The 11156-nt window shown below is 34.0% G+C and overlaps 2 protein-coding genes and 1 long non-coding RNA gene across 5 annotated transcripts; 2 read left to right on the plus strand and 1 right to left on the minus strand.

Moving 5' to 3' along the window:
• Positions 1–505: 505 nt before the first annotated feature.
• LOC101499884 (2-alkenal reductase (NADP(+)-dependent)-like) lies at positions 506–2131 on the plus strand. The gene is made up of 4 exons (XM_004497723.4): positions 506–776; positions 862–1206; positions 1314–1396; positions 1626–2131. The coding sequence occupies exons 1-4, from the start codon at positions 549–551 to the stop codon at positions 2002–2004; spliced, it is 1035 nt and encodes a 344-aa protein (XP_004497780.1). The 5' UTR covers positions 506–548; the 3' UTR covers positions 2005–2131.
• Positions 2132–3827: 1696 nt separating this feature from the next.
• Positions 3828–6608, minus strand: LOC101500223 (uncharacterized). Of its 3 annotated transcripts, none has more exons than XR_001143727.3 (3): positions 4882–6592; positions 4603–4802; positions 3828–4022 (listed from the first exon to the last, which is right to left on the minus strand). It is a non-coding gene; the product is annotated as an uncharacterized lncRNA (long non-coding RNA). The 3 variants fall into 3 exon arrangements; XR_189713.4 differs by having other exon boundaries at positions 4966–6586; XR_012162796.1 differs by having other exon boundaries at positions 4603–6608.
• Positions 6609–8149: 1541 nt separating this feature from the next.
• Positions 8150–8935, plus strand: LOC101501373 (uncharacterized). Its single transcript, XM_004497727.1, has one exon. The coding sequence runs from the start codon at positions 8150–8152 to the stop codon at positions 8933–8935; it is 786 nt and encodes a 261-aa protein (XP_004497784.1).
• The last annotated feature ends 2221 nt before the right edge of the window (positions 8936–11156 follow it).

Consider the following 11156-nt stretch of genomic DNA (forward strand, 5'->3'; position numbering starts at 1 on the left):
TTTTTTAACAAAAAAATTATTTTATAAATGTCCATTTGGATTTATTAAATTTTTTTCATAATTTAAATGTCTATTTATTTATTTTTTATGTATTTTTATTAATTAAAATAATTAAATTATATATATGAGTAACGAAAAAAAATTGAAAAAAAATTTTTTTTTAAAAAAAAAAACAGTTGGAAGTCGCCATTTGGGAGTAGGCCTTCCTTAAGGAAGTCGCCATTCCAAATGGCGACTTGTAAGGGAAAAAAAGTTTGAAAAAAAAAGGGGCATTTTGGTGTTTAAATTTGAAAAGAGGGTATATTGGGATATAAATTTGGAAAAGGGGGTATTGGAAAAAAATAGCCTCATAATGATGAGTTGAGCACTGACGTACCAAAATACAAGACAAGAAAAGTCAGTTGTAAAGTCAAAAAGGGTCCATAATGTGATAAGATTGAAGACTCAATGGTTGACCTCTTACATAGATTATTCTCATGCAATGAGTATTTAACATAGGGAAATAAGCAGCCTCAGACATCTGCACAATATTATAGAGGTTCTGCAAAATGACACAAGTGAGTAACAAACAGATTCTAGCTTCAGGCTACATAACTGGCAATCCAAAACAAACAGACATGTATTTAAAAAGCTCTACCATTAGTTTACAACTTTCTGAAGAGCTAGCTTCGGATGCTGTATTGGTTAAGAACCTGATTTTATCTTGTGATCCTTACATGAGAGGAACCAAGAGAACAGACAGAAATAGCCTCTTTTATTCCTTTTCTCCTCATTCAGTAAGCTCACAATTACAGAACTTTTTTAATATTTAATCATTTTGTGAATTGTGATCCTTACATGATGTTAAAATGTTTGTCTCAGCCAATTGTTGGATATGGAGTATGCAAAGTGTTGGAGTCTAAACATCCAAAGTTCAAAAAAGGAGAATTGGTGTGGGGAGTGACCAAATGGGAAGAGTATAGTATCATCACAAAGACTGAGAGTCTCATCAAAATTGAGCATACTGATGTACCCATTTCCTATTATACTGGAGTACTTGGTATGCCTGGTATGACTGCTTATGCAGGTTTCTATGAGGTTGGTGTCCCTAAAAAAGGAGATTATGTGTTTATCTCTTCAGCATTTGGTGCAGTTGGTCAACTTGTTGGCCAACTAGCAAAATTGATGGGTTGTTATGTTGTTGGAAGTGCAGGAAGTAAATATAAGGTATATATAGATTGCAGTTTTGCATGATACAAGAGTAATTTGCATTTGTCTAGTTTGAATAGTAAACAACACAATTGATTATTTTGATTTCTTGTGTAATAAATAAGGTTGACATTTTGAAGAGCAAGTTTGGGTTTGATGAGGCTTTTAATTACAAGGAGGAACAAGACTTAGATGCAACATTGAAGAAGTAAGTGCATATATAATTGGCATTTAACAGGGAAAAACTAGTAACAGTTAACAATCTAGAACATAAGGAAATCAATTTTTCTCAACTAAGATTAGGAATTTGTTTTTTGTAGCCCCTGAAGACTTCGAATAAATAACAACTAACAAGTCTAACTAACTATAGTGTGACTAATATTGTATCTAATAAATGCTAAATATATACACTCGTGTTTTTCTTGAATTGTTAATAGGTACTTCCATGAAGGAATTGACATATATTTTGACAATGTTGGGGGAGATATGCTTGAAGCAGCACTTGTTAACATGAGAAGGCGGGGTCGAATTGTGGCGGCTGGAATGATCTCACAGTATGAACTTGATGAACCTCAGGGCATAAAAAACTTGGTCAACATCATATATAAGCAGATTAAAGTAGATGCCTTCACAGTGTATGATTACTATCACTTATATCCTAAGTTTTTGGACACAATTTTGCCTTATATTAGGGAAGGGAAAATAACATATGTTGAAGATATAGCTAAAGGCCTTGAGAGTGGGCCAGCTGCATTAGAAGCAATGTTCACAGGCAAGAGTGCTGGCAAACAAGTGATTTTAGTTGCTCATGAATAACTTCCATTTAAATTTCATATTAGATTTGTAACTTTAATTTAATTACAACAAGTTGTGTTGTGAGTAATAAACAGATTGCTATCATGTGTAAGACATTATACATCTACTAAAGAATTTGAAGTATTCATTGATTTGGTGATGACTAATTTCCACTAAAGAATCTGATAAACTATCTTTAGTAGAATTCATTTAGCTCGAGTCCAAGGTTTTATTTAATGTATGTTTGAAAATAAGTTCAAGTCAACGCCACCGCAAATTTGACGTCATTTCATAATAGAAATGCAAAAGCTACAAATTGTAGCATTAAAAGGAACGCATGTCTAAGTCTTGGCCACCACTAAAACAAACATATGCTTAAAGAATTCAAGTTGAGTTATACTTTGACTAACATAACTTTGGTTAATACTTAATACTATCTTGCAAGCTATGGGTACTTGCTTCGGAAGAAAAAAATTTGTACATCCTTTATTTTCTAACACCAGTTCAAAACTTTATTTTCTCTCCATCATTATATTTATATCACATCATTTATATTACATCTATTATATCATTTTTTTTTTCTCTCTCAAAATATTGAGTGTGCAGATGTCTTTCAAATATTTTCTAAAAATTTAATAGTTGTGTCAGTTCCTAAAAAAAACACATCATATTTGATAGTGTGGATCGTTTAATTTGTCAAAATATTTTAGCTTTTAGTTTTCTAAATTTTGTTTTGATTGTCATATTTTTAAAATTTAATCAATTGATTATCAATTAACAAAATAAAACAGTTATCTAAAGATATTAAATTATTGGTTAATGCTTAATTACAAGTAGAGTGAGGTAGATTTAATTAGTGACTTTAATTGTTATACATTACAATTATAAGTGCATCACAATCATTTATAGATATTACTTTAGAAGTTGTTAGAATAGAAGTCAAATTTCTTTAATAATCCGCAAAATACGTTATGTCCTTTAACTTAATTTCAAGTAATAATTTAGTCAATTATCTTTTTTTTTATTTGATCTTTTTCTTTAATTTTAAGTAAAGATTTGATCTTTTATGTCTTCAAATATCAATATTATCATTTTCTATAGAAACTCAAAAAATATTCAAACAAAACCTAAAAAGTTTATTATCAATTTCAAGAAAATTTATATATTTAACAATTCCATAACTCAAATATACAAATAAATTCACATTTTCATCTCCAACAGCATCAATTCCATTAAATAAAGAACTCACACTTTAAGATTTGATCTTCAAATCACCGAGATGATATTTTCTTCTTCTTTCTATCATTCTCCAAATAAAATCCCTAACCTAAATCTTAAAATGCAAGTTGTTTATTTGATGAATTTGATGTTTTTTTTTTGTTGGAGATGAAAATATGAGTTTATTTGAATATTTGATTTATGAATTTGATGAAAATATAGATTTTGTTGAAGATGATTACTAATTTTCTGAATTTTGTTTGAAAATAGTGATAAATTTAAAATATAAATATTCAAATCATTACTTAAACTTAAATAAAATATCAAATTGGAAAAAAAATAAATAAATGATTGAATTGTTACTTAAAATTAAGTTAATGGACCACAATTAATAATCTAATGATTGTGATTATTCAGTAAAAACTTTTTACATTGAAATGTATATGAATTAAATCCTTAGTTAATTAATTAATTGTTCAATATGTATTTTAAAATCTTTTGAATATTTGTTTTGATCTTACATATTTATTTAAATAGTATTTATGATGTTAAATACAAATTTTTTTAAGCAATAATTATAATTTATGCATAAATTCTATGTATTTAGCTACAATATAGACAATAAATTTAAAAGTGATTTCAAGAACCACAAGAAAAGTAGTTAGTGTTATTTTAGTTTATTCTTAGTTTTCCTTGCAATGCTCACAATCCCAGGATCTCAATTGAATAACAGATAGCCAGTCACCCAGCAGAATGACACATGAGTTGTAGCAGAAGTTGCCCTGATTGATAATTTGATCTAAGCCAAGCAAAACACAACACTATTACAAGTAGTTAGCATTATGTGTCAAAAAGGGTATAGCACTGTATATTTCTTACTATAACTGGCAAGCATTATCTAGTTTAGATTGGTATTGGGAACAAAGACATTAGCATCATGGTGGTGACTAATGGGCAGAAGCTAGAGAAGGAATGGGGAAAACATGATGAGTATTGTAGATAAATAACATATTTTTATTCATACTCTTTTCATGATCCTCATTTCATATCTGTCAAACATAGCTTCAGATAATTCACCATGTGGTTTTAAAAGATGATCCAAGGAGGTGTCCTTTAATGGAATTGGCTAATGAGAAGATCAATCAAATTGGTCGAAAATAAAACAGCACTACCAGTTTTCAATATATCCCTATATATCATCTTATGTCTCAATATACCCATCAAGAATTGAACACAACAAATTTGAAAAGCCAATCCCAGCAAATCGAGAAAACATAAAAGGTGGTAAAAACCAAAGTTTGATATAAATCATGCAAATTAGATTAAAAAAAACTACTTGTTTGCATGCAAATACAATAAAACTCAATCACAATGAAATGAGCTTACAAGTTCAGAAAATACCTGCTTAACTTTCGTCCAAACAACACTCCACATCCATATCCAATAGCCACCAGTTTTCATCCAAATCCAAATTTCTCTTCACTACAAAAGTTGGATGAAGGTGGAGAATGTTCTTCAGGTCCATATTTCATTTCAAAGCAAATACTTTCAAATTTTGCAGAGTTTGAAGCTAGTTAGGAAAGTGGTCTTCTATTTTGTTGCTGCAAAGATTTTAAACCTCCAGGTATAAGCATCTTGATTTAGAGTATGTAGATCATCGTACTTTGAAAAGTTAATTACTTGGGAAAGTGCCGTAAAACTTGTTCATTTATAGATCCAAAACTTGAAGGGATGATAAATTTGCTAGACATTGTGGAATGATACCTTCCAATTTTGTGTGCCAAGTTGAACATTTCAAGTGAACTTGTATTGCAAACTGACAGAATGATTCCTTGAGAATTGGTCTATTGACATGAACAAGTTTCGAAAGAAGCCAAAAAATTGTAATAATCTATTTCAAGTAACCAATTGGGGATTCTTCCATTAAGTTTTTTATTGTAATATCAAAATATCTCAAACTGGGAAATTTTCTTAATAATTTTGGAAATTCCATCACACCAACAGAAGACAATTTCAATGTTGATAGGATAGAAAAATTGTAATTGACATTGGATTCAAAGTTTAGTAATAATTGACCAAATATGGTGTTGTAGCTGACATCAAGCCATGAGCAGCAATTGGTCTCACTTTTCCATGTTGCTGTTTTAGAGGTTGCTCTTGACAAACAACCAACAAAAGCTTAATTAAGCTACAAAATACAGCAGCCAACAAATGCAGACACCAAAAGAAGATAAATCTGTTCATGATGAAGCCATGCCATAACTAGATTGCAAAATAACTATGTGTAAATTGTATTTAAGTTTTTTTTAACAGAAATATTTAACTTAAATAATGTTTTAATCAGAAAAGTAAAAATTCACAATGAGACTCATGTGGATAAAACCTCACCTGTAAGAATGTAACCAAGATAGATCCTCTGGAGCTCCATCGGACTGCAGAGCCGTTAAATCTGAATTTCAAAACTCATTACAATTTAATTCAACGGCTCTGCAACCGGTGATAGAAGATTTTTATTTTTTTGAATGACAAATGTTAGTTGTTAGCTGTAATTTTGTTGGTGGGAGACTAAAATCCATGACCTCTTATCACTCTAACTCATATGTCTCTCCTCTAAACCACCAAGCCACCATATCACTCTAGCTGTAGTCGGTAGAGGATCTAATAGCTCATGCTATACTCTACAAAAGCATGAACTTAATAGTTGTCATGGAATTCTAATTCCCAATCTAATCATCAAGCAGCAGAACCCTAAAATCCCCTTTCTTTGTTCTGCTTCTGTTCTTAATAATTCTTTTTCCACAAAACTTATCATCATCTTGTTCGCATAATGATAAGTTTTGGAAAAAGAAATATATACATATATTTATGTTTTGATAGTTTTTCCCAAGTGGAATTTAGCTTGATTAATGTCTGAAGTATGAGTACATGGATTGGTGCCCTGAAAGAGCTTACCATTATGTAATTCAAAAGAATAACCCGAGAAACACAATTGCAGAAATGAATTAAGATGCTGAAAATCAAATCAAACAAGAAGAATAAGAAAGCACAAGAACACAACAACATTTTAATCTAGTGTGGGCTACAACCACAATAAGCAACAAGTTTTCACTAGATAGAAAAAAGGTAATATGGAGATCACACACTCCTCAAGAGAATTACAAAGCTCAGAAGGTTGCTCATTTGCCCCCCGTGTTTGCGCACTCGCCCCTAAATACATTACCGGAAGCTAGGATCTGGTAGTGTATTTTCCTCAATTTCACACTAATGGATGCTAAGATCCGGTAAAAAGCCAGAAAAATGAGCAAACACGGGTGCCGGATGAGCAATCACTCAAAGCATAGTCACCTGGTTAGTAATTCTCTTTGGTACGTGGGACGGGTTCGGATACTAATCTTTAAAGTATTCGGTTTCTGGGAATATACATAGTTGGTACGTTGTTTCGGTTCGTAGTACGTTTTAATATACAAATTGATACGTTAAAAATAAAATAAAAAAATTAATTTAATTAAAAAACAACAAATTAAATGATACAAAATATGATTATCATCAATAAAAGTTAACTTTGATAAGAATTTTGTATCAAACACTTTGACAAACACAATTTGTTAAAATAAAATCTCAATTCTTATTTTTTTTTCTTTCTCTTTTGATAGTAGCTCCTCTAATTACATTTCTATACAGCCGTCCTTAATAATGACAAACACAAATTTCCATAAAAATAAAAATAAATACAAATCTTCTAAAAGAGATGGAAGAATTGGAAGTACTAGTCCCACATCGGATGTTTCTAAAATACTAGAGGCTGAGTTATTACAACAATTCTAGATACAATAATGATTGTGTTTGTGCTTATACCACATTTGTACAGAGTACATGGCCATATTGATGCAGTTAAAAAAAATTATATAAAGTAAATTAAACGTGGCCATATTAATGTTATTAAAAAATTTATATAAAGTAAATTAAAGGCGGTGTTGGATTGATGATTTGCCAAAAGTTGCGAATTATTTGCAAATTTTAGTGAACTGGTTCGCAATCACGAACCAGTTCACGGTTCATAGAGTATACCAGCAAATTATGTAACTCTGACCCAAAGTTTATTGTCTTGCAATCTTTTTTAGAAGGATCTCACCAAAACGGTTGTTTACACATTTTTTTTTTCAGATGGGTTAAGATTGATATTTATAGAAATCGTTAACCATAAAAAGATACACCAAAATTACAGATTTAAATAGAATGGTTAACTAACTATTTGTTACTGCATGCACTTGCAACTTACAGATATAAGAAAATATGTTGTTGATATGGATTTTTCTCATCAGTAACTTGAGAGGATTCAAACCCAATTGACATAGCATGCCTGAATAACCTTGTTTAAAATGCAGTAGCCTTAAGTTTGTGGATGAGATGAGCCCCGAATTCTAACATCACATCTTCACTGATCTCGTTATTGTAAGAAATACTATTATGAATTTTAAGAAATAACTATTATGAATTTTAAGAAATAATATACCTTTTTCTTCAATTAAAATTCGAAGTTTTATCATATATTGTATTGGCAATGTAGCCAGGTAAACTGGAGTAAGGCCTTAGAGTGTCTTCACCAAATCTTCACCGGTGTAGCTAGATACCCTAAGCTCTAAGCTCTCAAAGAACCTGAATGAAACTGATAGACTACAATATTTGCTAGAATATTCTTGTAATTATATGTGTATCTTTTCTATTCATAGAATAGTCAATACCTTCCTAATCTATTTTAAGTAAACCATTGATGTATAGTTAATAGGTTTCTATATTGGACATGCATGATCATTGTATATATACGTTTCCAGATTAATGAGAAAGTACAGCAATACAATTCCTTTCATGGTATCAAAGCCCCAGGTTGCCCCACTTAGCCTCTCCACCTTCTATTCTTTTCTTTCTTTTTCTTTCCTCCCCAGTGATCATGTCCATCCCAACCCTTGAGTCTATTCCTACACCGCCTCCCTCTTCTTCCTCTTCACCAAAGAACCCTTTCCATCCGGCTCTCGCAGTAACCAATATCAAGAACCACATCCCCATTGTTCTTGAGCTGGAAAACGTTCAATTTGGTACATGGGTTGAACTTTTCAAAATCCATGCTCGCTCTCATAAGGTCCTCCATCATATCATTCCTCCAGCACCAGGCATGGAGACGACGACCCTTGCAACTGATGATGAGAAAGAACTGTGGACAACTCTTGATGCAACGGTTCTACAGTGGATCTATTCCAATATCTCTAGCGACCTTTTGGCTACCATCATTGAACCAGACTCCACTGCCATGGAGGCCTGGAATCGATTGACCAACATCTTCCAAGATAATCAAGACGCTCGTGCAGTTACTCTCGAGCAGAAGTTTTCCTCCATTCGCATGGAGGATTTTCCCACCGCTTCCGCCTATTGTCAGCGACTCAAAATGATTTCTGACCAATTGAAAAACGTTGGAGCCCCTGTATCTAATCAGAGACTCGTTCTTCAGCTTGTTTCCGGCCTCACTGATGCATACAAAGGGGTCGGAACACTGATTCGGCAAAGCAATCCTCTTCCTCAATTTTATCAGGCCCGCTCTATGCTTACTCTTGAAGAAGCCGGTCTAATTAAGATGGCGGCGACAGGTGCTCAGGCTGCCATGATTGCGGCACAACCGAAGGACCTTACTGAAGCCTCCTATTCCACTGATAACCGCGACGGCAAGAAGAATAGCAACTGAAATTCAGCCAATAAAAACCGCGATAGTTACGGCAGAAACGGCGGGCGTGGTCATCGTGGCGGCGGACGTGGGGGTGGTCAACTGTCCCAGCAAGCCAACACCTCATCGTGGCCGTCTCCTCCCGCCCCCTAGCAGCAGTATCCGTGGGATTGGATGTCACCACCATGGGCATTCCCTCCTTGCCCATACCCGTCTTCTCAATGGACTCGCCCCAGTGGTCCTCCAAAGCAACAAGGATTATTAGGCCCACGTCCGCAGGCCTATGCAGCCAGCACACCTTCTCTAGCACCCACAAACATTGAAGCCGCCATGCACACCATGTCCCTCAATCCTCCAAATGGTCAGTGGTATATGGATACTGGGGCAACCTCTCATATGACGGCATCACAAGGTAATCTCTCGTCTTATTCTAATATGAGTAATTCAAATCAACATATTATTGTTAACAAATTCTAATTAGTGGTTATGGACATTCAACCCTTTCTACACCTACAAAACCTTTAAAACTACAAAATGTCCTACATGCCCCGCAAATAATTAAAAATTTAATTTCTGTCCGACGTCTCACTACTGACAATAATGTTTCTATTACTTTTGACCCTTTTGGATTCTCTGTGAATGATTTTCAGACAGGGACGCCACTAATGAGATGTGATAGCATTGGGGATCTTTATCCTATCACCAATCATTATTCAGTCTCTCATCCATCCACTTTTGCATCTCTTACATCCAGTTTATGGCACAATCGCTTAGGGCACCCGGGTTCCTTTGTTTTGCGATCTCTTAGCAAAACTAAGCTCATTGATTATAATAATTTCATTTCAAATTCTGTTTGTGACTCTTGTGTTCTTGGGAAACATGTTAAATTTGCCATTTTATGCTTCTCAATCTCATACTTTAATGCCTTTTGATATTATGCATAGCGACTTATGGACTTCTCCTATTTTAAGCACTGCTGGGCATAAATATTATGTCTTATTCTTGGATGATTACTCTAATTTTTTGTGGAATTTCCCTATTAGCAACAAATCACAGGTCTACTCTATTTTTTCATCCTTGAGTTCTCTTATTAAAACTCAATTTGATAAAACCATCAAATGTTTTCAATGTGACAATGGACGCGAATTTGACAATGAGTCTTTCAGAAAATATTGTGATGCTAATGGTCTTATTTTTCGTTTCTCTTGCCCGCACACTTCTTCTCAGAATGGTAAAGCAGAACGAAAAATACGCACCATAAATAACATGATTCGCACTCTCCTTGTCCACTATTCAATGCCCACTTCTTTTTGGCATCATGCTCTACAAATGACAACTTATTTGTTAAATATTCTCCCACATAAATCTCTAAATCACATGTCACCCACTCAGCTTTTGTATCACCGAGATCCCACTTATACACACCTCCGGGTTTTTGGTTGTCTATGCTACCCACTACTTCCTTCTACCAATCTCCATAAATTACAACCTCGCTCTACCCCATATGTTTTCTTGGGCTACCCATCCAATCACAGAGGATATAAATGTTATGATTTGTCAACCAGAAAAATAATTATTTCGCGGCATGTAATCTTTGATGAAACACAATTTCCTTTTACTAAGCTACATTTACCCACAAAAGCTGCATATGATTTTCTAGATGATACTCTACATCCTTCCCGCATCCATCACTGGCAAAATCAAACTTTGCAGCCCATTGCAGCCAATCCTCCAGCTACAACCCAAACTGCTTCCCCAAACAACAACCATGTTCCACACACCATCATCCAAATCAACCCACCTCCAACAAATGACCAGCCAATTCACCAACCCGTCAAGAGCATAACAACACGCAGCATGCATGGAATTACCAAACCCAAACGCCTGTTCAACCTATCTTCCTCAGCTAATGCCATCTTACCCTCTCCCATTCCGAAAACACCATATTTAGCCTTGTCCGATCCACATTGGAAATCTGCCATGCAAGCAGAATTTGATGCTCTTATTAAAAATAAGACGTGGGATTTGGTCCCCCGACCTTGTGGTGTCAATATTATTCGATCTATGTGGATTTTTCGTCATAAAAAGAAACCTGACGGTTCTTTTGAGCGCTATAAGGCTCGTCTTGTTGGTGATGGCAGGTCTCAAAAAGCTGGAGTGGATTGTGATGAAACATTTAGCCCTGTGGTGAAACCAGCAACTATTCAGATGGTTCTCAGCATTGCCTTATCATACTCATGGC

This window comes from Cicer arietinum, chromosome 4 (genome assembly GCF_000331145.2).
Source record: "Cicer arietinum cultivar CDC Frontier isolate Library 1 chromosome 4, Cicar.CDCFrontier_v2.0, whole genome shotgun sequence".
NCBI classification, from domain to species: Eukaryota; Viridiplantae; Streptophyta; class Magnoliopsida; order Fabales; family Fabaceae; genus Cicer; species Cicer arietinum.